The sequence below is a fragment of the Aulostomus chinensis genome, chromosome 7, assembly GCF_037954235.1.
Source record: "Aulostomus chinensis isolate RoL2024-O1b breed Wild chromosome 7, RoL_Achi_v1.0, whole genome shotgun sequence".
NCBI lineage: Eukaryota > Metazoa > Chordata > Actinopteri > Syngnathiformes > Aulostomidae > Aulostomus > Aulostomus chinensis.
This window is the reverse complement of record NC_141326.1, coordinates 16,146,460-16,172,326: the sequence shown is the minus strand read 5'-3', so window position 1 is coordinate 16,172,326 and position 25,867 is coordinate 16,146,460. Positions and strand designations below refer to the sequence as shown.

General features: G+C 45.2%; 1 protein-coding gene across 5 annotated transcripts in view; it reads right to left on the bottom strand.

The window, feature by feature from the left end:
- Positions 1 to 25,867, bottom strand: part of LOC147258760 (genetic suppressor element 1-like) — a 43,194-nt gene that overhangs the window by 2,148 nt on the left and 15,179 nt on the right. The window contains exons 1-15 of one of the 5 annotated variants that reach the window (XM_086208775.1): positions 24,062 to 24,190; positions 14,106 to 14,285; positions 12,541 to 12,740; positions 10,191 to 10,357; positions 9,859 to 10,068; positions 8,640 to 8,795; positions 7,516 to 7,793; positions 6,359 to 6,671; positions 5,649 to 6,250; positions 5,452 to 5,564; positions 5,086 to 5,356; positions 1,802 to 1,921; positions 1,339 to 1,719; positions 692 to 979; positions 48 to 151 (exon numbers count right to left, since the gene is read on the bottom strand). In XM_086208775.1, coding sequence (XP_086064901.1) covers positions 48 to 151; positions 692 to 979; positions 1,339 to 1,719; positions 1,802 to 1,921; positions 5,086 to 5,356; positions 5,452 to 5,564; positions 5,649 to 6,250; positions 6,359 to 6,671; positions 7,516 to 7,793; positions 8,640 to 8,795; positions 9,859 to 10,068; positions 10,191 to 10,357; positions 12,541 to 12,740; positions 14,106 to 14,283 — 3,381 coding nt within the window. In that variant the 5' untranslated portion in view covers positions 14,284 to 14,285; positions 24,062 to 24,190. Of the gene's footprint in view, positions 1 to 47; positions 152 to 691; positions 980 to 1,338; positions 1,720 to 1,801; positions 1,922 to 5,085; positions 5,357 to 5,451; positions 5,565 to 5,648; positions 6,251 to 6,358; positions 6,672 to 7,515; positions 7,794 to 8,639; positions 8,796 to 9,858; positions 10,069 to 10,190; positions 10,358 to 12,540; positions 12,741 to 14,105; positions 14,286 to 16,426; positions 16,522 to 22,374; positions 22,504 to 23,086; positions 23,168 to 24,061; positions 24,191 to 25,867 lie in introns of those variants that run through there. The other 4 variants (XM_086208771.1, XM_086208774.1, XM_086208773.1 and 1 more) reach the window with 4 other exon arrangements.

The window sequence follows — 25,867 nt, the reverse complement described above, 5'->3', positions numbered from 1 at the left end:
GGAAACGGAGAAAGAAACAAAAAGGCAGAAACATCTCAGTCACTTACCCCCATAGTGAGAGACAGCTGCTCTGCGGTTCTGGTTAGATTGTAGTTTTGGGCCTCAAGTCTTTTACACTGACTGTGAAGGACCTGCCTCTCTATACTCCACTCTGAGAGAGAGAGAGAGAGAGAGAGAGCTCACAACATGCATCAGTTCCTCCAAGGGTAGAACGCACAGAACAAAAATGCCATTGTTCCTCCTTGCTTCCTGTCTTAATCACCTGTTAGTTGAACTATTCGTTTCTGTCACTTTCATCATGCTGTGCAAGTATCAGTGTATTTGCAGTTCGGGTTTTTTTAATACACATTTTTGGGTACTATTTAAGTCTTCATTCAAATTATAGCAAAGAATCAACAGAAAACTGATGGGAGGAAACAAAAGCATGAAACAACATTTTCACTGGGCCTTAAATTCTTCATGCAAATTCTCTTCTGCAAATTCCAGCATTTTGAGGTCCTGCACCAAAAGTACCAAAATCTCTGATTCTTCCTTTGATGTTGTCAGTTGCATGAACAAGCACGTTTAGCTGACAGACTGAGGAGCCTTCACAAGGGTGAAAACAAGAAAACTTCCTTTAACCCCTCAGCGGTCTTCGTGTGGAGCCTTAAGCCCACCGCAAAAAATCAAGTGAATTTGAACATTGACTCACCGTCCACATATTCCTGATAGGCATCGAAAATAGCTTCAATACCCTGCCACTTCCTCGGCGCTTCCTCCGCCTCCTCCTCCTCCTCCTCCTCCTCATCTTCCTCCTCCTGTCCAGACTCGTCTTCATCCTCGTCATCAGACAGGTTCTCCCGTGGAGCCGGAGTGTCTCGTCTGGCACGAGGGAAATGAAAGTGATGGCCGTTGATTTGCTGAGAGGCATGGTTGGTTTTTAGTGGAGAGACGTTGCGAACCAAAGCGCCGTCGGCCTTCGCGCCAGCCTCTGGGACGCCTAGCAAGCAAACAGCGAGACAGGAAGGCGATGTCAGTCTTTGAACTTGCGCACACACAAATACACACAAGCTCATTGAAGAGAGGTTAAATGTTTTGTTTTTTTAAATGTTACTTCTTCTTTCCTTCCTCATCCCTCCCTGTTTCAGCAACACCAATTTTAAGTCTAATCCCTGTATTTTTACATATTAATTTAAAGCTAATATCATGATCCTTATTACGACAGTAATGACAACTACCTTCTCATAAGGAGTCAATATTGTTACAAGCGGTAAATGCAGGGTTGTTGCATATTCACACCACTAGGAGGCACAATGTCCATTTCAATTTCAGCCCTGGGCTGTGGAGTGTGTATCTAACCTTTGTTCTGCAGTGTACTGTGAGTGGACTGCAGCACTGCCTGGTGGAAGTGCTGAGCGAAGGCCTCGGGTGTGAACCTCTCCCAGGGCCGACTCCGTCCATTCTGCTGCGGACCGGGTTCCTTCTTCTGAGGAGAAGCTACGACACCATTCTGGAGGAGCGGGAGCTTCCTACTCTGCTGAGACTCCGATTCTTCAGTCTTATGGTGGTGGGAGGCCAGGGGTGGAGGAGCACGGCTCACCTGAGAGTTCATTGTTGACTTGAGGGTGTCATTATGGATGACATGTTTTGGTTTGTGTAGATATGGAGGAGAAGGACTGGGTGAGTCTGGGAAATGATGTCCATTTGACTGACTGGGCAAAGGTGCCAATGAGGAGTCGCCTGCAAAGACAATTGCACCGTTCCTTACAAAACTACTTCATCCTCATGAATGTGTGCACATGCCTGAATGTATCTGCCTCACCAGTTGAGGAGGTAACAGCAGGAGGGCTGCTACATGGAGGTAAAGAATTATATCTGAGCGTGTCCAGCGTCACGGCCTTCCTCTGGATGGCCTTCAGCAGCTCCTCTGTCCTCTCCTTATCTGTAGAGAAGCACAATATGTCAGCGTTACCATCAGTGGTCCTCAAGAAGCAAGAAGCAGATTAAATTGTACGGATTTTTTTCCCAATTTTTATGGGATGACATATTTTTGTAGGAAAACCAGGAAGTAATCCTCATCAAGGTTTACCTTGAACAAAAGCCAATAGGATTTTTCAAATGGATTGTAGATCATTGCTTAAAATAGGCTCTGTGGAAAACTTGAGTTTTATACAGACTACGAGCAAAATAATCATCATTAATTAATACACTGGTATTATTTTTGAAAGCATAAATTCATTGGTTAGAAATACAAAGCTAAAGTTATTCAATGCACACTACACCAGTTTTCATTTCTTCAACTCTTAGTGTGATAATGTTAGGAGTTTCATTTAGCCGCTTGTTAGCTGCTTGTTAGCAAGACTGACCTTTTTCTGACATTTAGCTGTTCATAATAACAATAATAATCCAGCCTTCCATCCATCCATCCATTTTCTACCGCTTATCCTGTTAAGGGTCATGGGGGGGGGGGGGGGGGCTGGAGCCTATCCTAGCTGCCTTTGGGCGAGAGGCAGGGTTCACCCTGGACAGGTCACAGTCCATCACAGGACCAACATAGAGACAGACAACTATTCACACTCACAGTCATACCTAATAACAATAATGATAATAATATATTTTATTTAAGGCACCTTTCAGGGCACTCAAGGTCACCTCACAATACACATTAACAATGGTTAAAAGGACCCAACAATATAAATGCAATAAAATCAGATATAAAATCAGAAATCAGAAGTGGTAGATGACAAATTACAGTGAGTAGGCAACTTTGAAAAGGTGTATTTTTAGACAGGATTTGAAGATGGGTAATGAGTTCATGTTCCTGATGTCGGGGGACGGGAGTTCCAGCGGCGGGGGGGGCAGTGCGGCTGCTGAAGGCTCTGGATCCCATGGTGGACAGACGGGCAGAGCGCACAGTGAGGCTGATGGAGGAAGCTGACCTGAGTGTCCAGGAGGGAGAGTTGATGTGGAGGAGGTCAGAGAGGTATGGTAAGGTATGAAAGTGTGGAGCAGGATTTTAAAGTCTATACGAATTTTGACAAGAAGCCAGTGGAGTTGTTGGAGAACAGGAGTGATGTGATTGATGGATGGAGTTCTGGAGAAAATACGAGCGACTGAGTCCTGGACCAGTTGCAGTTTATGAATGGATGGAAAGGGGAGACCGAAGAGGAGTGGGTTATGGTAGTCTAGACAGGATGTAATGAGAGTGTAGACCAGGATAGCAGCACTGTTGGAAGTGAGGGACAGACGGAGGCAGTTAATATTGCGAAGAAGGAAACAGGCCGACCAGGTGACATTATTAATGTGGGTCTGGGAATGTGGAGGTGGGTCTTGAGGAAAGGTAGAGCAGAGTGTCGTCCCCGTAACAATGGAAATAGATGTTGTGTTTTCGGAAGATATGAGCAAGGAGAAGGAAATAGATGATAAATAGGATGGGACAGATGACAGAACCTTGAGGAACACCAGAGGAGAGGGGAGAAGATTGGGAAGTAAATGTCTTTAGCTGGATAAACTGAGTGCGGCCAGAGAGGTAGGAAATGAACCAGTCCAGGGGTGTGCCAGATATTCCAAGAGATGCTAGCTTGTCGAGGAGGATGGCGTTGTATGTTGTGTTGTGGCGTGAACCCAGTCAGACGTGTTTGACCAGTGGGACTGAGGGTCAGGCTAACTTGCTAACTCTGAAGCTCTCCAGACAAACACAGAGGCTAAGATTTTAAGATGGTGTCTAAGGCCAGATGAAGGAGGATGAGAATGGATCAAAGTCCAGAGCCAGCAGCCATCAGGAGGTCGTCGGTGATCTTTAGGACAGCGGTCTCTGTACTGTGACGTGGATGGAAACCAGATTGGAACTTTTCATATAAGTTATTGCTATGGAGATGAGAATGAAACTTGAGATGCTACTACTTTTTCCAGGATTTTTGAGAGAAATGGTAGGTTAGAAATCAGACGAAGGTTCTTGAAGTTGTTGGGATCAGAACCAGGTTTCTTGCGAATGGGTGTTACAGCCAAGTATTGGAGAGATGATGGAACAGAGCCAGAGGTTAGGGAGGAGTGAATGATGGCAGTTATCAGGGGCAGCAGAGAGGGAAGGTGTGCGGTGACCAAAGAGGTCGGCAGTGGGTCGAGCTAACAGGTGGACGTTTTTGATTTCAGAATGAGGTCGGAAATTACAATAGGAGAGGGGAGTTGGAAGCTTGGGAACAGTTGAAAGAGGGGGTCATGAGAAGCCAGAGGAGACGGATTACAGAATGAATGAGGGGTCAGTTGCTGGTGGATATTACTTATTTTAGCATTAAAACATGGCATTAGGGAGTTACAGTGTTCTGTGGAGTAGAAATGAGGAGGACAAGAGTCCGGGGGGCATAGAGTATTGTTCAACACTGAGAATAGAGCCCAGGAATTCCCATCACCAGCACTGATCAGACCTGCATAATATTGGGATTTAACTGAGGAAAAGATGTTTCTGTTGTGAACAATGTGGGAGTGGCACATTTCCAGAGAGTCCAGTTTTTCTGTCGAGACGTTCAAGTTGACTTCCTTTGACGTCGATAAGCAAAACCCCACTGAGTTTGACACAAGGGACCCTGGATGTTCAAAATTACCAACTTATTTCTCAGTTGCAGGACTCATTCCCATGCCACACAAAAGGCCTGGCTGAATGGCAAAAAAAATCTCCCATGATTCACTGGGTTCCTCCCTCTCTCCATCTGAAAGCAACTATTCATGCATGTTACGAACATTGACTTTCTGCAGAGCTGCAGACCCTGGATCTGAGGTAGTAGCCACACTCGGCTCACAAGAACACCCAGTATTATCAATAATTAATATAAAAATTAATATATCAGCCCACCCTACTGTCGAAACGTGCATATAAGAGGTACGTAAGAAGTGTCTTGCTCTGATCTCCAGTATATGAAAAGTGCCCCGGTATAACTTGCGTTCTGAATTGCAGTTATTTAGTTGAAATGTACCTGAATGAAACTATATATACTCTTGCTGAAAAAAAGCGGAGAAGCTTTTTCCCATCTGCTCTCCAGATTCCTCCTAAATCACAAAACGGCGAGAAGCAGAATGTTGTACTGCAGAGAGCAGAGTAGCATGTGTTACCTCTCCTCTGCTGTGGGCTGACATGGGAGAGCTTGAACATGTGGAGGAAGTCTTTTTTCTCCTGCAGTTGGTGGGTGCTGTCCATCTGCTCGGCAGTGTACGGGGTGCTTAAAGGAGCAGTAGGTGTTACTGCCTTTTTCTTTCCCTGTGCGGCCAGCGGAGATGGACTTCTCTCTCTCATCATCCTCCTCCTTTTCCTCCTCTTCCTTGCCAGCAGTTTGTCGCGATGGGCCCGCGTGCCCAGGTCAAACACACGCAGGAAATCCAATTTCTTTGCAGAGAGAGAGAGAGCGTGACAGCTGAATATCACTGAATCTTAACAAAAGTTCAACAAGTAAAGTTTGATCAATTTATATGTTGACGTACCTCAGAGGATGTATCCAGTTTTAGCGGTGGCTGCTCTGACACTCTCCTCAAATGGGCTTTCACCTCCTCCTCGTCACTCTCGTCATATGACTCGTTCAAGTCGTAGTAGTAACCTGACAAGAGCAGAGAAATAAATGATGATAACAAAATATCTTTCATTCTGTATCAATGTTCATCTTTCCATGGCTCCTGCTCACCTCCCTCCCTTGCCTCCCTCCTCCTCCTCTCCTCCAGGTCCAGCTTGCTGAGCAGTCGACGGTGCTGCTGCAGAACTTCATCGTACACCAGCATGCTGTCGGTAACCTGACTGGTCCGCTCCCTCCCTGGAGATAGAGAGGCAGCTTGGCATCGCCCGGTCAGCTCAGTGCAGCTTCCAGAGAGAGACGGAGGTCCACACGATCTCTGCTGGAGGTTGTTAATGTGATGGCGGTGATGGAGGCTCTGGGTCTGCTCAACCTTGTTCCAGGAGCTTGTCTCCTGTAAACTACCTCCTCTCACTGAGGGGTACCTCTCTGGGGGAGCTTCTGCCCTCCTCCTGCCTCCCTCCTCCATCTTCTCCCCCCAGTTCAGGTGGGGCCTGTCAACCCTGGTCAGTCCTGGAGGAGGTCGACTAGGTGGGGTATGAAGGGTATGTTTTCGTCTGGAATCTGCAGGGGAATCCACAAGGGAAGCTGGGTTCCATAGTGTAGTAGGGGGAGCAGGAGGTTGATGGGGAGCTTTTGGGGAGATAAGAGGAGGTGGAGCACCCAAGGAAGGGGGTATGTCTTTGCTGCCTGGGTTTGGATGGACTGTATTGGCTCTGTTTAGGAACAAAGAAAGGAAGACCTATCAATGTCTGCTTTCATAGAGTTACACTGTAGAGGGAGCACAACAATCTCCTCAAGCTAATCTCCTTTAGCATCCTCACCTGTGACTATCTCTCCTAGGCTCCACCCCTTTCCCAGGTGACCTGAGACACAGTTCCATTGGTCCCTCCCTCTCCTGTCCTTGGCTTCGCTGCCGTGTTAACCATGCCTCCTCATTGGCTCTCTGAGTCATCATGGCAGATGCCAGAGCACCATGGATGCCAGCTCCAGCCACAGCATGATGCTTCCCCAGGTGAGAGGGCACCAGGCTGGGCATGGAGTGAGGGATAGAGCCCCTGGAGGAGTGGAGGCCTGGGTTCAAGGGCAGAGGTTTAAGAGCTGAAAAACCTGCGTGCTCTGACTCCTTGGGTTTATCTGGAGAAAGAATGTGATTTGAAAACCATGAATTAGCCAGTGAATGTCTTATAAGTGATGATGATGATGATGATGATGATGATGATGATGATATTAGTGCCACATTTGAGTGATGTCGATTTGTGCAAATATTAGTCAACCCTTTACAGTTCTGACAGTTTTGATACTTTATTATAGTTTTTTTTTTAAATTCACCTTATTGAGAGACATTTTTTGTAAGAGGATAATTTTAGCCTGGATAAGGAAGTGCAGGTTCATCTTATCTTGTTTGTTGCTCAAGAGTTGACAGTGAGTTACTGTCTCCCAAAAGAGCTTTGGTGGTTCCAGAGGGGTGCGCTTGTTGTCAAGTGTTACAAGAACTACAAAACTACCTCTCCAGGAGCTCCTCACCCTGCCAGAACTAAAGACGTTGTAGCTGGTGAGCAAGCAAACTTGGACGGAGTGTGAAAAATCATCCACGTCAAGCAATGACGTAGTAGGACAAGGCCTATTGAAGTATCTCTCATGTCGCTGTATCCTTTACCGAATTGTGAACCTACAGCTTGGGGTGCAAACTAGTCACCTTTCAGTACAGTGAGTGTTACAGTGTGTAAAGTAAAGCCTGACAGGGGGATGGATTTTCACACTAATGACGTGCTTGGACCAGGTGAGAGCTGGAGCAGTGTGAGCCCACCCAGCGGGGGTGGGGGGGGTCAATCATGCTTCAGCATGGTACAAGGCAACCACCAGGAGTGTGAGCACACTAGAATAAAATCTGCCGCTGGAAGCTTTTGGCTCAGGACATAGTAATTCACAGCTGTGACTGTGTACACAGGAACAAGTGCATGTGTTCAGGTGTAGGTACCCAGTCTGTTTGGGGTCAGCCTCTCCCCTGGTCTGGTCCTGTCCTCGAGCGGTGCCCTCCGAGCCTGCAGTTCAGCCAGGTAGTGGCTCTCTGCTGCTCGAACCATCTGCTGCTGTCTCTCCCTCTGTCTCTCCTTCTGTCTGTCCAGCTCTCTCTCACGTTCCTCCTCCCTCTCTCTCTCCCGCTCTCGTTCCAGGCCGGCCTCACGCTCCCTTTCTTTCTCTCGTTCACGCTCTTGCTCTCTCTCTCGCTGGCGGAGCTCATTCTCCATCTGTAGCCTGTGGGGGAGGTTGACAAGTATGAACACACGCACATGCACGCACACACAAACACACACACATGCACACAAGGGGAGAAGGTGAGAGATGCAACACCCAACATGAGGTAGATATTAACCACACACTGGTGAACCTCACACAAACATTCACACACTAGTAGAAGCACACATAAATATGCACACACGTACTCCACTTACCATGAGGGAAATAATCCATACCCAGCATGACTGAGCAGGAGCAGATGAACACTTAATAGATATCCACAGGAAAAAGGCACACACTCACACATTTACACACACAACCAAACTAATTCACCAGCAATCAACAGCGCGTGCACACACACACACACACACACACACACACACACACACACACACACACACACACACACACAAAGAAACCCCTAAAAGATATGAAGGAGCCGTTATAGAACCAGACAATAAACACAAACATTTCCCATGTGAATTATGTCACAATGTGCGTTTAGAAACTGAGAAAAGAGCTCAAAGTCAGACTTATATCCATGTGTGGCTTCTTATGTATGCAGCGGCTTGCATATGCATGGGTATGGGTGTGCTGTGTGTGTGTGAAGGGCAGTGTGTGAGTGATGAGTGTATAGGAAGCACTGTGGGGTGTGTGCTAAAAATATCCCAAACTCAGCAACCTGTGCCTACCCTGCAGAGAGAGATTACACAGGCCTGCAGGCTGATGGAGAGGCGAGGCGGAGGGAGAGAGAATGAAAGCAAAAGATGGAAAGAAAGAAAGAAAGAAAGAAAGAAAGAAAGAAAGAAAGAAAGAAAGAAAGAAAGAAAGAAAGCAAAACAAGAGCATGGTTGTGGATGTTACCTCTCAGCCAGTGCTGTGTGGTTCAGCTCTCCAGGGTAGCGGGTGCCAGGCAGGTGCAAGTGGAGGGCAGAGGGGTGGAGAGGAGGGAAGGCTCCCCCTGCAGGCACAGAGTAAAACTGCGACCGCAGCGCAGAAAGACACAGAGATTCCTCCATCCTGAGACGCACAGAAGATACACAGTCTGACTTTATCTGCTCACTATTTTGCAGATAAACTATTGTACACATGGAGGTGAAGGCAAGATTGATAAATAATTGAACTGGAGGTCAATTGCATCTCATCTACCTATTCTTCCATAGTCTAATCTTCTTTTCACTTCTCATTGTTCAGCAGTGTGAAGCCTAATGCTGTAAAACTGATTTGTGTAATGGGGCTACATACATACATAAAATTAACGAGACCTGACTGTAGACAAGGATACAGCGATATGAAAGCCCACAGGAGAGTAAAACCACAAGTGTTGTGTTGTCCTTCAAAAGTGAAACAGCAGGATGGTCCTAGTTGTCTGTGTGATGATGAGTTGGTGGCAGCATTTTTGTCATGAAAGTGTTTAGCTTGGTATCGCCTTGGTTACTGCGTGGAAGAGTATCATGAGCACTTGGTACTGCCAAATTGTCTTTAAAAACATCTAAACATGCAGTGTTGAGGTATCGGCCCTTTACTTGAGTGCTTCTATTTTAGGGGATTTTGTACTTTTACTCCACTGGATTTCAAAGTAAATATTGTAGAATTTATTCTACAACATTTTTTTGAACCCATCAGTTACTAATTAATTTGACGGGAAATATTTTGTGCAGAAAACCTCCAATGAAGTACTGCAATACCCACAGATCATATGCAATACACATAGATCATATAGAATAAATACTTTTACTTTTGATAAAGTCAATACCAGATACTTTACATACTTTATTATATTTTTCAGATAATTTTACTTCAGTACAAATTTGAATGGCCACTTTTCATGTTACAAGAGAACTAATTTATATTGGCACAATCTTTATCTACTTTTACTTCAGTAAATAAACTGTGTACTTCAGTATCAATCAGTTAAATATCAGTTAAATATACAAACTACTCCTATCTGTCCATCCGTTTGTGTGTGTGTGTGTGTGTGTGTGTGTGTGTGTGTGTGTGTGTGTGTGTGTGTGTGTGTGTGTGTGTGTGTGTGTGTGTGTGTGGCTCCATAAGCCTGAAGAGGTGATGGTGGTGCTGGTACCTGGGTAAGGACAGAGGGTGGTGCAGGTAGGCTGGGTGATAGTAAGCAGCAGCAGCAGCAGCATGAGCAGCAGCAGCAGCAGCAGGGTCCAGACTCAAGGGTACAGAGGTCAGTCTGAGGTCATCTGAGGTCGCGAAGGGCCTGAGTGCTCTCAGGTACTCCTCTGGGACTGCACCTGAGGGAACCACGTGGTGCATCTGGCCAGGCAAACTGCACACACACACACACACACATACACACACACACACAGTTGTTGTCACACTGACTCATCTCATACATACTGAAGTTATTTTTCTAAAACAAACACTCCTACTATTAGCATACATTGTTACCTCAGGCTTTGTATTCGGGGGTCTTGCATGACCGAGCTCGGTGTGAGGCCAAAGGGGTGAGCCAGGGGGTGAGGTGAGGGGATGGGGGGAGTCCTCTTCTCCTGTTGTGGTTGGGTGTTCTCAGCAGCCACCCGTTCCAGGCTGAGCCCCTGAACAGTCGGCTCGGCCTGAGCAACAGAGAGAGGAGATGTCAGTGAAACCACCAGGTTTGAAGGTGTGCTAGATTGAAACTGAGCTCAGGAAAAGAGGAGTAGGAAGTCAGAAGGAGCAACTGGGTAAAACCCAGAGGCTCAGCGGAGTGGAAAAGTAGGTCTGATATGTCACAACAGGTCAAGATCAAAGCTGAGCGATGATCCTAATATCTGGCCAACTGCTCTCTCCTACATCACCCATACTCACATCTCTCGAAGTGCTCCTCCCCTCACGGGATGTGGTCCTCACACACTTGCGTTTGATTACATTTCAACTGTCAAATCCCCCAAAACATGGTTTCAAAACTGAAATGGCATGTGTGCTGAGTTTGAATTTGATTCAGTTGGCTTATTCTGTCATTATAGATTCATTTAAATAAAATTGACAAAAATATAACCTGAACATTTCGATATTCCCTCTAAATGATGGTCTCGAGGCTAGCATGAAACCGCACAGGAGAAATTATTATTGGACACTGATTTTCCACTCTTAACATAAGAAAGAACAGTATATGAACCAAGTTTCCTAAAAATCTGTAATTAAGTATCATCCCAAACAGGTCTGCCCGAGCACTGATCCACAACATGATCCGTACTATCACCTGGAGTTTAATCCTTATCCCTCTGATTAAAAACAAAAACTCCTCAGCTCAATGAATTTCAACAAAATATCAGTCATCATTTAACCCAAAAAAGTTTTCTTGATGAAAGAACAAAATGATTTCTGGAAAATGGCACCATTAGAACAGTCTTCGGGAAGCAGGATCACTTCAACTACAATCCAGACCTCCAAAAGTTGAACACTTGTTCTTTGTAATATCAATCATCTTTGGACCAAATTTAATCAAAATCTGTCAGTTATTATTTGAGATTTCCTGCTAACAAAAAACAGACACACTCGCTGTGACCACATGACCCGAAATCATACATTTCCACTAATATGTCAAATGTTGTTGCTACAGTAACACACACACACACACACACACACACACACACACCTATACAGGTCACACTAACTACTAGGAACCACAAACAAACGAGCTCTCCCAGCAACTCTACCTGCTCATCCCAGACGTGCAGCCAACATCTGCACTTCGTTTGAATAGTTTTGAATGTGTCGTTCATGGAAAGCAGATTCAAACCTTGATGAACCCACTTGCTCTTTATCATCCAGCGATCTCCAATGCTCCCGAAAGAGAAGGGGCAGAGACAATACAGGAAAAGTCTGGAGGGAAGCCATCGGGTTCATTGACCTTTGACCCCCACAAATGCAGCAACACACCCAAAAACAGTCTTCCTCTTGAATCCTCCTGCGCTTCCGTCTGTTCCAGGACAAACTGTGTAGCGTGAGGACAAATACTGAATCAATGAGACCTTTACACCCCCCTCCTCCTCCTCTCTGTTGCTCTCCTGCTCTTTCTTACTCCTTAACATCCTATTCTCTCTTTTTTTTCCTGCCTCCCTCCGCTTTTTCCTCTGAATGTCTGAATGGGAGCCCCAGGCAGGCTGAGCTACAGAGTGGTCTTTGTGATGGGGGAGAAAGGCAGCTCTGATCCAGGGGGGAAGTGGCTAGTGCAGGGGCTAACCCCTGCATTGTGTAAGGGGCCGGGTTCCTCACCCCAGTTTAAATTCACTCACACAACCACGAGCAAACACATCCACAGACGCACACAAGTCCCTCTTCAGAGCCCTCTGTGGTGAAGGGTCAAACACACACACACACACACACACACACACACACACACACACACACACACACACACACACACACACACACATACACACACATACACATAGGCTTACACATACAGTACACACCGCAGGAAGCTGAGCACAATAGGTGCCGGTCTCTACAGACGCTACGGTTTCTTTACAAAACCCTCATGTGTTGCTGAAAATGACACGGACTGATTAGCCAGAGGAACCTGGATTTGAGGCAGGAGGGTGAAAGGATGAAAATGAAAGAACGAGACAAGATAGAAAAAGGAGCCAGGGACACGGAAGAATAGAGGGATGGCTGGTTTTGACAGTTTGATGCTGACAAGCACAGAGACAATTTCTGTAATGGAGGGAGCAGCCGCAGGACAGATAAAGGAGTAAGGAAGAGACAGACCACGGAGGGGGAAGGGGAGAGAAAGTACGAGAGATATATGTCTTACCTGTCGTCCGTCCGTCCTCCACAGGCCGTTGCTGGTCTTAGTGGGCGCAATGGTGACAACTGGAGGGGTGCTGGGGATGGCGTGGCCCCTGGACTGGGCCAGGAGGGGCCCTAATGAACTCCTCTTAGGGGTGGTGACAGGTGAGCTGTGGCTGGTGGCCGGAGAAGAGACTGGGGACGACTCACCACTGAGAGCAGCACCTGAGTCGGGGTTGAGAGAGAAGATGATGATGACAACCTGAAGCTATCAAACGGATGATCCGATTAAAACGATTTCAGGATCCAACAATCAACCCTCCCTCGAGACATAATACTAATAATAATTATAAATAAAGAACAAAGATAGAGAGCGAACAAGGAGGATGTAATAAAAGCAGGTGTCAAAAAGGGGCTGGCGTGTGATAGCAGATGTGTTAAATGGGATGAAGAGAATGTGTAGCTGTCTGTTACATCCACGCTACCGTTACTCTATTAATGTAACACTCACTAATCAGTACACGAACACACACACACTTAGATAGGGTAAAACGGAAGAAAATAATGAGACATCGGAAAGGTGGGAAGTGTATTGTTGTGGAGCCTGAGGTAGAGAAAGAGTGACAGGGAGAGAGAGTGAGAGAGGGAGAGGGAGAGGGAGAGGGGGGAGACAGGGAGAGAGAGCTTGTAATAATTGGCTGTAATTAGATTCTCATTATTAGGAGATGAATGGAAACGGATGAAGGAAGAGACAGAGAGGGAGAGGTCACAATAGGTCGGCTCTTATCCAACACCTTCTTTTGCGCGCACACACACACGCGCACACACACACACACACACACACACACACACACACACACACACACACAAATGCACACAAAACCTAAAAGCTAGTAGGAAGAAAAATATTTTCATCCACGAAGCACAACCTTGGTTTGAAAGACGATCTACATGACACTGTTAGCTGCGCTGCATTGCAATACACAGTCCAGAGTTGAAATGGATTGTTGACATTTTGGGGCGAATGATTGACTTTGAAATTCCAGATATTGCTCTCATATCTGCAATGTAAATATGAAACTGGAGCCGGGGGACAGTTGGCTTAGCTTAACAAAAACAGGAGAAAACAGCTCGTCCCTTCCTTCCATTCGAGCAAACATGCTGTGAAGAATTTGTTCCTTATAAAACGTAGCCGGAAAAAAAATTGTGTTTTGACTGTTGGTGGTGCAATCAACGGTGCGTGTTTGTCAGCAGGATCTCTGGAAAAACCAAATGACAGATTTTAAATACTTTTGGTGGAAAGCTAAGTATTAGCATATCTAGCAAGTACGTGGTGCCTGAATCCTGAGGACTGTTGACTGTGATTGCAGGATACAGCAGTATGAGCAGTATTTTTCTCCTAGTTGTTCTCTGAGCGCTGTCTTTGTTCAAGTTATGAAGAGAAACTGTCCAGAAGAAAATAAACGTTCCTGTATGAAACTTGACAGCAGTTGTGCAACTAAAAGTATCAGATGTTTGCGTGCTGTGTGTTCAGGTCTACGTTTGCTCTCCAGAGAGGATTTTGAAGGAGGCTTCTTGGACGCCGCTCACCTCTGGGATCCTCTGCCTGTTTGGCCAGTTTACGCAAGGCAGCAGCAAATCCGGAGTTTGTAGATTGGGCAACTGCGTTCCCATTGGTTAGTGGGCTGAGGGGACTGACAGTAGCCGTAGTGCGCGTTGCCGTGGAAATCATTCCTAATGATGGCGTTTTGTTGGACTCATGGTTCATACCTGAGGAGGAGAGACAATAAGGACAATCCAGTTTGCAAACATGTCATTTCTTATCTTGAATGAACTGAACTACTTAATGCGTGTGTGTGTGACTTCATAGTGTGTGTGCATGCGTGGGTCAGCTTCACTAGAGACAGAGTGGAGCTAGTAGAGCTGTGTCAAATAGAGCTGTGACCCTAATAGCAAATCACACACATGAGTGCACACAAGTCCATTTCCTCAAGGGAGCCAGCCAAGACGTCTTAAGACCTCAGGAGAGTCTACATGCAAGTATTGTTTAGGTGTCCTTGCAGTTATCACAAAATAACACATCGGTTCTGTTTACATCGTATAGAAGTAAATGTACAAGAACTTTTATAGTCAAGTCTTCTGATGTCGCCGCGATTGAGGGACTTGAGGACGTAAACACAGACATTTCTGGCTTTAGTTAAGAGGTTAAAAACTGTCTGTGGTCTGTCTGGTCAACTGTTTGCAGAGACTCGGGGTTTGTGTTGCAGAGAGTCATGATGTTACACTGCCATACAGAGAGAGGAGAGTATGTTAGATTGGTAATATTGGGCCGTGAAAATCAAAAATGAACGCCCTGGTACTGTAGAGCAATAAAAGGGCTGGAGGGGAAGGATGCTTTCAACTGCTATTCGAGCAGACTATAAAACAGACAAGGAAATTATCGCTGACCCCTCCCATGTCTCTAATTCTCAATATGAATATGAACTGCTCCCATCAAGCAGACGCTACAGGGCTGTAATTAAATACAGGAAAAGATGCCACAGTTGGCCTGAAAACCTTCATTTCCCTTTGAATTTTCTCAACTCGGAACAAAAGATGTGTTGCATGTATGTCTCTTGTCTCAACACAACTGTGTACATTTTAATGTCTTTTCTTCTGTGTCGAGACAATTCAAGTGATTTTGGAATCTCTACAATAGTGGGCACACTTGAAGCAAACATGGCTGGGGTAACCTTTGTCCTCCCCTTTACCTCATTACTGACCCACTAATGTTAATTACAGCTGGAATTAGCCAGCCACCACCACCACCACCATCACCCCCCCCCCCCCCCCGCCTGCAACAGCAATGACCTCATTACCATCAACACAACACAACACACACACACACACACACACACACACACACACACACACACACACACGCACACACGCACACTGTACAATCAAAAGCATGCATGCACAAACATAAATCCAACCGGAAGAACAAACAAACAGCTAAAGCGATTCATGAAACATTCATACGTGCACATTGGACACCATTATTGGCTGCTTTGCTCACAACACGAATGAATCTGAACAAGTGCAAAGTGGGAGTCACATCTTAGGAGTTGGAAAACTGTCATGAATCTCTTGGCCCAATACACATGAACACACACGCGCAGAAGATGCTGAAGAGCCTGAAAGGAGGCAACCAAATCTTAACACTTAAATCAGAGAAAAAAAAACGAACAAATGGAGCAAACAAACAGCTCTAGCAGGATTTTGACCCCGCAACATGATTAACAGCTTCCTTTCCTGTTTGACTCAGACAGAAACACTGCAGGACTTATAGTAACAAATAAGCTGTCGCCCTGCAGTTTAACAAATCACATATACAACGCAAAAAATCGTTTATTCATTCAGTTTACATCAGTATTTCTGCTTTCTGTTAGCACTGTTTCCTGCATTTCTTTGTCAGTACAACTGTAGTTACACCAACAAAGCAAATCAAAAATGAAATTAAAGCAGACAATCAGGCAGATGAAGAGAGTCAAAGCTCAGATCCTGACAGGACGCTGTGTGTGTCTGTATCTCCGTCTCTGCTGAGCCCAGCAGTCAAGGGAGAGATGATAAGACAGTTTCTATCGACTCTTTCTCTCCCCCCCTCCCTCGCTCCTCTCTTCTCACTCACTCCTTCCTTCCCCTCTCCTCTCAGTTATCTCAGCATACTGGAGCTTATTTAACAAAAGCCAACACACATAATCTCCTCTCTGCTTCTTGTTTTCTTTCTTCCTTCTCTCCACAATCTTTTCTTACAGGCTATTCCTCTGATATTTATCCATGTCATTCACACACACACACACACACACACACACACACACACACACACTAACATATGCATGTGTACATAATTCAAACATGCAAACACTCACCCTCCCGCTCTCTCTTCCTCACTCTTCCTCCTGCTCGTTGTCTTTCTGCTCCTCTGTGAGACTCTCTCTCCCCCTCAGCCTTGCAGCTGCTATATGGTCACGTGACCTCTTTTCTATCCACCCCCCCCACACTCCCCCATCCACCAACCCCTCCTCCTCATTCCCCTCCCTCTCTATCACCCTCTCCATCCTACCTCCGCCTCCTCCTCCTCCTCTCCTCTCTGTCACTCGTTATATCTTTCCGTTTTCTCTCCTGAGCTGTCCCTTCTCTCCATCTCAAACTGTGCTCTCTGTCGTCTTCTTTTCTCTCTTCATTCTTCATCCTTCCTCCTTTTGGCTCACACTCCTCAGAGGCTGGCACTAGTGGTGTTGAAGGGGGAGGGAGAGGGGGCTGATGACAGAGAGGGTGGGTGTGTGGTTTGAACTGTGTGTACGTGTGTGTGAATGTGTGTGTGCCTGCATGCGTGTGTGTGAATGTGTGTGTGCCTGCATGCGTGTGCGTGTTTGTGTTTGTGTGTGTGTGTGTGTGTGTGTGTGTGTGTGTGTGTGTGTGTGTGTGTGTGTGTGTGTGTGTGGCAAAAGGGTAGTGTTAACCCTCCATCCATCACTCTGTCTCTCCTACTCTGTCCTGTCTGTTTTGGGGCAGGGATACGGTGGGGGCGGGGGGCTTCTGATAGTCACCTTTCACCCTTCAACTCTGACCCCTTGTGGCTTAGGCAGCAGGAGGTTGGTGGTTGAAACACATATTGGCCCTAAATACAAATTAAGACATTTAACTCCTTTTATTAAGCCTTTTAAAGTGGGTAACTGGAACTAAAGGCCATGCTAGCAGCTCCGAGAAAATACGATGCTCAATGCAAACAACTTCATGATTCACAGTACGACAAGTGCGCTTGGCCTGAGGGTGACGACCAAAAGTAAAGCCTGATTTCTTTCCGATTCTATGAACTTCAGATTTGGCTGCAAGCTTGGAAATCATCCACACAAATAAGGTTACACTTACAATGGAGTTTTAAAACATCAAATTCACCATCTTCTAGAGATTCTGAACATCATGCCCGAATTAATTTCTCTCCCCTTAAAATACGGGTAGGGCATGCATGTGAAGCAGTAAACAGGAAGTAGATGACCTACTCTGAGGCCAGTTGCAAAAAAAGGTAAAACAAACAAAGTGGAAGGTTTCGGGAGACTCTACCGGCTTAACAGAGAAAACAGAGCTGAGACCAAACGTTACCTCTGCACTGGGTGGACCTTTTCATTCCAGCATACTATAAGTATTTTGTGCTTGACAGTTGACAGGGTGGAGCTGAAAGTAGCATATAGCATGTATATGATCATAAGATGGTTGCAAAGCAACATATCTTGACTTGTTTGAGCTGTAACGAGGACACACACTGACACTCGTGGGACAAAATCACAAAATGCAAACATTTTGAAGTACAATGTTCTGGTAGAAGACGATGACAAGATTATCCATTTTAGCATCTATAATCTGTTATCATGTGATCTGGCAGATCGTGGTGGTTTCACAGATTCATCACATGAGGACGTCCCTTGTCTCGCAAGTTAAAGTAACATGCCACCTTTTTGGGAATCACACGTATTGTCCATCATTTTTAGAGCCAGACAGGGGGATAAATATCTTTCTCCCCTTTTTCTGTGTTTATTATAGAGCTCCAGACCCTGAACCTAGCTGACTGCTAGTTAGCTTGGCTTAGCCACAATGAACACTAGCAGTGGGGCGGCACAGTAAGCTGTCTCAAAAGTCATCAAACACACTTAACTCCAAACCAGTCTGAGTCTCCATTAATAAAGTGTCTATTATGTTTAACATTCACTGTGAAAAAAATCTCAGTAGCATGCTACTCTGATGCAATTTTTTCCATTTTACTTGAAATGTTTCATCTCATTACATTTCATATCTTTTCATGTCTATAAAAGGTGCATTTTAAGCAGTCTTTGAAGAATGCATTGCTACACGAACAAATAGCATGGAAAACATCAACATTCAGCATGTTAGCAGGCATTATTCAATACCTGATGCCAAAGATTTAATGTGTGCTGTGTTGTACCTACGTGTTGAACAAGAGGGAATTCTGACCTGCTGTTGATGCACTACATGAAAAGGCACTGAAGTCAATATGATTCATCCTTGGCAAAACACAAGGGTCCATTCTTTGCAATCCAGCCAAATTTTTTCCCAGCCAATTCGAGTCAATTTACAGCTGAACCAATGTTTCGAGCACTGCAGCCGACGGCTGAACAACCAATCAACATCACCGTCCCCAGAGCCACAGCGCGAGCACAGTTAAAAATATGCCAACAACACTTACTAATAAAACTAACTCCACTGCTTTGGCAAAATGTTATGTGGGTGTGACTCAATCCATCCATCCACACACACCTACATACGTACGTACGTAGTTGGGTCAGCATGATGTAAGAGATGTAGGACATGTCCAGGCATTTGTCCTTAACACATTTGTCTTTCTTACTCTCAGCAGCTCTCCCTCCTTCCCTCTCTCTCTCTCTCTCTCTCTCACACACACACACACACACACACACACACACACACACACACACACACACACACACAAGGGCTGCTTTAGAGGCTGCTTTAATGAGCTGACGGGGCAGAGTGGGTTCCCCCATGCTGTCCTCACTGCCCTCTTGTGTAGTGAGTGTTTTTTGTGTAAGTGTGTCTCTGTCTGTGTCTGTGTGTGTGTGTGTGTGTCTGTGTGTGTAAAGGGAGGGGTCATTAGGATGGAAGTGGAGGTTGTAACGCACTACCGAGTCATTAACCCTCATCACTTTGGCATGTCTGAGAGTGTGTGTTCCTGTGTCAGCTCTGTTAACACACTGATGGGACATTGACTATCAACATTCACACTTACGAATACTTACCTGATATTAGGCTAACAGTGATTATGCACACAAACACACACACCGACACACACCATGTCAAAACCAAAACACACTCCATTTAAGTTTTAAGATGTTGTTGAGGCTACGACAGCTGATACTGATAGCAGCAACAACTACTGTTGCTGTTAGAATAGCTGGCAGACTTCTCCAAATTCCTCTGACACACACATACACACATTCTCTCACTCACTCACACACGCGCACACACACACACACACACACACACACACACACACACACACACACACACACACACACACATACACACAGAACACAAAAGAAAGAGAGAGGGAAAAGTAGCCAAATGTTTTACAGCCTCTTAAAGTCGTCTGTAATAGCAGTCAGAGTGGCGTCAACGCAGCAGTCTCCAGGGTTACTCCAGGGGCTGCTAAATGGCTTTACTAGCTTCAGTCACTCTGCAGCTCACACAGAAACACTTAACACTTACAAACCATAAACAACGCACATACTCTCCTGCGCCAGCCTCTCGCACACTCACAAAACCGTAAATGTCAGTGAAAATGACATAATACAGAACAGTGGCATCAACATAAGCCCATGTGACGATCAGCTGACCGAGTGTTCAAAGACTGTGCTCCACAAAATATATGCATGTGACCCCTGGGGAGCAAACAGCCAGCGCACATTTATGGTCCTTGGATAAATGGAGCAGAAAAACCACATACTGTAATAACCAACACCTCCAGCAGAAAAAAAGAGGAAGCAAAACTGAAAGACACACTGGAGCAGAGAATTAGCAGCACACAGAGGAGACAGCGGAGGAATCATGGGATGGGTTCCATGGTGACGTCTTTCTGCTTGTCAGGAGTCGTGCTTGCTGAGCAAACTTAAGTGTTTGGGAAATAAGCTTATTGTCCATCAAGACAAGCAGGTACTATTCTCTCCTGTCCATTACGGAGCTCAAGACCCCCACCAAACAGCGAACTGGTTGTTAGCTTAGCTGCAATGGATGCTAGCCGGGGGGCAGTCGAGACAGCTGTCTCAAATGTCATTAAATATAATTTTCTCCATTATTTCAAAATAAATGTTAGAAACAACCCTTCTACTGTTGATGCAGGAAAAGAAAGTAATGGGAAAAGGGAGAATTTGATGACTATTTAGGCCACTTTCTCTACTGCTCCACTGCTAGCATTCATTGCAGCTAAGCTAAATAGCGGTCAGTCGTCCAATGATGGCACAGGCAAGGTAGAGAGGAGAGAAGGGTCCCTGCTTGTCTCCCGCTAAAAATCAACAATATGCATATTTCCCAAAAAGTCTCATGTTCCTTTAACAAAGAGGTGACAGGTGTATAAGATCACCATCACCGCTTCATCCAGAAATGAAGGACACCATCTTTTTCCCTCCCCTGAACCAGGAGCTTCACATGTACCACCTCCTCTTTAAACCTCCACTTGTCTACATGAGTTTGTCACTGTCTGTCAGATATAAATAGCAGCTGTTACTGCTTACACCTTCACTGTCCGCATGATCTTTTTTTTTTTTTGGCACAACTACTTTTCTCTCACTCGACAGCTTCTCCCACCTCCCAACCCACCCCCACCGCCTGTGTGTCATCGATCTCGTCTGCAGCGCGTGGCTCCATCCTGCCTCTCTGATAAGGAGATCACGCAAAAACATAAAACAATCTTATTCTGTGTCAGTTTGTTTGGACTCCCAGCTGTGCCTGACTCCTGCCTGCAGGTTTTGTTTGTGTGTGTTGAGCCTCTGTGGTGTATATAGAGGGTCGTGTCAGACAGTTGACAGCTACAGTTTCTCCTCCTCTGGCCCGAGGCTGACTCCGCTCACCAGGTGCCGACACCGCAGCGGCTAGACCTCAACCATCTGAACAAACACGAGGGAAAAAGAACACATGCAGACGCACTCTCTGCACACAAAGACCAGGCGAGAGATGTGAATGAGACGTGCGCTGTTAAAGCAGGACCTGCTAAATGGTGTGTGCTGAGTGACACGGTTTGTTGAGGCCTCGAAGAATTATGCATTATTAAAATGTATATTTGTTTAAAAAAAAAAAAGACATTACAGCAAGTAAATAGTCAGTACGAGAAAATGTGATACATTCAAATCAAAATGCATTCAACTCTATTTCATTTTTTAAAAATATCTTTTACTCATAGTTTCTCCCTTTCAACAGTGGCTTTTATGCAAATGAACTCTCTGCTTCCTCACACATCTCGGTGAGAAGCGAGTCCCAGCGAGGAGGAATGCGACCCCCAATTGTTGATTTATCACCACCGACGTCGTCTGTGCTGGCTTGTATACCTGCTTTTAAACTGCCGGCTGAATGTTTGAAGAGGGCTCTGGCGACTGAAACGCGAGCCTGTTAAAGCTGTCATGAAATATTCTTTTTGCATCTTCATGTTGTACCACCTCTTCCTTCCTGTTGTCTTATTGTGAAAGATGCAGATAATACTGATGCCAGACAGGTTTTTTTTTTTAATCATCTGGTCATGTAAGGGTTAAATTGAGGAAAGAAAACGTTAGAGAGAGAGAAATATGATGTTAAAATAATGACTACTTCAATTATTTGCGAATGAACCTGAATAATCTCCAATCTCACGTGATGTGATTTTATTAAAATGATTCACGCCTCCTGTTTCCAATTGCAAGAATCAACTATTTCCTTAATTTAAATAACAATATGTAGGTCTGTGTAACACTGGTAAACAGAGAAATACGTCCAGATGTGAATTTTACATTTACAGTGACACAAAAGGAAAAAAACATGAAATGGTTCCATGGAACCAGGAATTAAAAGCTGTTTTTGATTTGTTTTAATTAATCCATGATCAGAAAAGCTGCTGTCTGGTCACCTGATTCCTTCAGTTTCATGATGCTGACACTGAAGGAGGTCATCAGGACAGTTTTAGCTGATGTGAACCAAAAACCCACCACAGAGTGAGCTGGACAAGTGAAAGTTGAATTTCCTTTTCCTGAGTGTCATCAGCATTAAGCAGAAAACTTTATTTGTAATCCGGACACAGAACTCAACAGAAATGGCCCACCTTCAGCACGGCTCTGCTTCCTTAAGTATATTTCACGTTCTGTTCCTGGTGGTGGACGGCAGGGATATTACAGCTGATAATCAGTTCCTCTAGTTTGTACTGTACGCCTCCATGATGTGTGCCTGTCACAGCAACCTCTGACCACCAAAACCCCTCCCGGTTCATCCTTGAGTCCGGGTGATGTATCTGGTTAATGAGGACAGGACGTGTACGGGCGGTTGGACAAGCCTGAACGTAATAAAAGCCAAGGAGAGGAAGTGACTTTACCGAATATAGTGAAGTAGAGAGGAGACTTCCGTAGGATTAACTGAACACAAATTTTTTTTAAAAGTTCACCCAGCACGAAGTAAACAAGAAGGTATGATTATGAACAAGAGCGAACTTCAAGTACAGCAAGGACTTCACTGGTATAAATATAGGAGATATCATTTAAAGAGAGTGAAGCCATGGAGAGAGAGAGAGAGCGTGTGTGTGTGTGTGTGTGTGTGTGTGTGTGTGTGTGTGTGTGTGTGTGTGTGTGTGTGGAGTATTCTGGGTGATCCATATGAGAAGGAGGTAATTAAAGAGATTGGAGGTTTACTCAGTAACTCCTGCTGAGCAGCTGGTCCATGGCAGGTCAGGAGAAGCACATGGCGCACGGAGTTGTGTGTGTGTGTGTGTGTGTGTGTGTGTGTGTGTGTGTGTGTGTGTGTGTGTGTGTGTTGAACTCCACCTGCAGGCTGTGTATGTACACACAAAAGCGAAGTGATCCGCTTGACTGCTGCTAATGCGCCCAGCGGCATCTACCTCGGCCAAACAATACCCGCGCTGTTAAAGGTCCCGGATTAAAGAGCGACTCCGCTGACTCCCATGGGCGCTGCTGCTGCTGCTGCTGCATGTGTTTGTGTGTGTGTGTGTGTGTGGGGGGGGGGGGGGGGGGGGCACCTCCATGTTTCAGGTCCGTCTACCTGTTTGTTAAGTTTATAGGGTGCAAACAGTGGCGGTGTTTGATCACCGACGGGTTTAACGGGAAAGATGACATAACGACACGAACACCTGGCCCAACCGCACCTTCTCCGGCTGAGTCAGTTAACGCGACCAAACAGGAAGTGGATGGTCCCAACTTCAAAATAAGAGCAGGCAGTTTGCCTTCATGACGATTTATAGTGCTAAAAGACTGATGGAGGTGAAGACGATCATAAATCAAGAGACTCCTCATTTCCCCCTGAGTCTATCTTTGGTTCCTCTATAAGTCATTGCTCCACATGCTGAACTCGTTTTATTTAGAAAGCGGCGACCAGAAGTTGTTTTCTGTCCTCTCCTCGTCCGTCAAGATGAGCTCGTTTATCTCATTACTTAATATTAACTCGTTAAATCACACCTAGCACACTTTTACGAGTAAATCGTCTAAAATTATATCCCATTTGAGGCCTAAATATAATTTCACTTATGAAGCCAACAAAAAAAAAGAGCAATGGCTGCCCACAATTAATCAGTTACACCACCAACATGACCCGAACATTTGAGTGAAACGACGCGCACTCCCTTGATAAGTACAGGAGCACGAGCACACCTAAGAAAAACAAAGCTGCCACAAACCCTTTAACTTTCAAAGCTCCGCGTCAACAAATGACTTTAGTCAATCCAATCTCCAAAAAGCGACATTTTCTGCTAAAACTAGAGAGACAGAGAGCATTAAACAACTTACCTCCCCCCAAAGAGACCAGAAAATCCTCAGATTTTGCTCATCATTAACAGCAGCAGCCCTTAGAGCAGCGGAACACTGTGTGATTGTACTACGAGCCACACCGACGTAGTGATGTGGGACGGAGGACAGCAACTGTCCTCAGAGAGAGAGAGAGAGAGAGAGAGAGAGAGAGAGAGAGAGAGAGAGAGAGAGAGAGAGAGGCGGTGTATGAGAGAGGAGGGGGAGGGGGGGAGCGAGCACCTGCTCCGCTGATGCTCCCTGGAGGGATGGGGAGGGAGGGATGGAGAGGAGAAAGATGTGGCCCCGGACTGCTGATACCTCACAGCCTGGACATGTTTACTGTCCACTGGAGACATTCAGATGTGTTCATGTCAGCAGAGTGTGATGGGTGGAGGCTAATTTCACTAATCATAGTCCTCCATTGGTGCTGCTGCTAATAACAATCACCACACTGCTGTTGCTGCTGCTGACATTAACATCTAAAGACAACAGTCACCATCAATTTAATGTACTTTTGCAGGAATAATAAAGGCAACATTGCACTAAAAAAATGATAAATTGGTACTACACCTATTTTTCAATCTAACACAACCGCACAAATAGGTGTTTTGAGCTCACAAAGATGTTTTTCCCTGCTGTGTCATTTCGATGTGACTCCCTAATGCAGAAAGGGTCAGAAATATATATTTAGCTTGAAGCTAATCGGTAACGGCCGCTAGAAATAGCAAAACTGTCCAAAAATGTCTGTATACATTTTCAGGGGCATCAACCTGTAAAAAAACACATCTTCTTTGACAAGTCATGTGCTCTGTAATCCACAAACACTTTTAATTTGAGATCAAGACAAAACAAACAAATTGTAAGTCACTTAATGGCACTTTAGTGCCCCAGTAAATAAGTTGGATCAACTGAATGCTCCAGCTGGTCAAACTATGCGCTACCATGAGCTACTGGTGTACAAGAAGAGTTACAGTTTGTTTGTTTTAGCTCAAATCAAAGGGTTTTTGGATTACTGCGTACACCACTGGATAAAAGAAGATGTGCGTTACACTGGATGATGTGCCGGAGAGTTAGTGAATTAAACAGATCCAGCTGTGTGCTTATCACAGGAAATAACCCGTGTACCAGCAGGTGTCATTTGCCGAGTGAAAAGTTTTTTTACTCATCCAGCAGTGCAGAGGCAACATCATCATTCTTTTGGAGTTTTGTTTCCGTCCATCCTTAGCTCTCTTGCTGGTCTCTTTCAACTCTTGAGGGAAATTACTGAGCTGCTAATTGCTCTGCTATGCTCACCAGCTGCTGGTGTTGGTGCAAAGCAGGTAGCGTACAGTGGCTTTTCAGAGCTTTGTCTCCAAAAACAGCTGCAGGTGAAAAAAAAACCCTGTGAGAGTGGTGAGTCAACTGAAACAGAAAAGTTGCTGTGGATGTCTGAACAATGAGCAGAAGTGAAGCCCAGAAAAGAGCAGGGGAGCTCTAGTTTTATCACTAGAAGAGAAATCCCTCTGAGATTAGTCATCAGAATCATTGTTAAGATTAAAAATATGAATCATAGCAGTATCATCTTGCTGAAAATGCAATCAAGACTTCAAATATGATGTAATGTTTCAGGGACAGCCTAGTTTAGATTACTGGAACACTGGAAGTATATGCTTGCTAGTAGCAACCTACACAATGAAATTATTTAATGTTGGATCTTGAAAACACCAACAATCTCTTTTTCCTTTCATTTGTGGAGGTGTTGCTGAACATAAGAAAATGCCTGTTTCGAACATGATCGCTATAAAAGAAGATAGTACAATCAGTGTT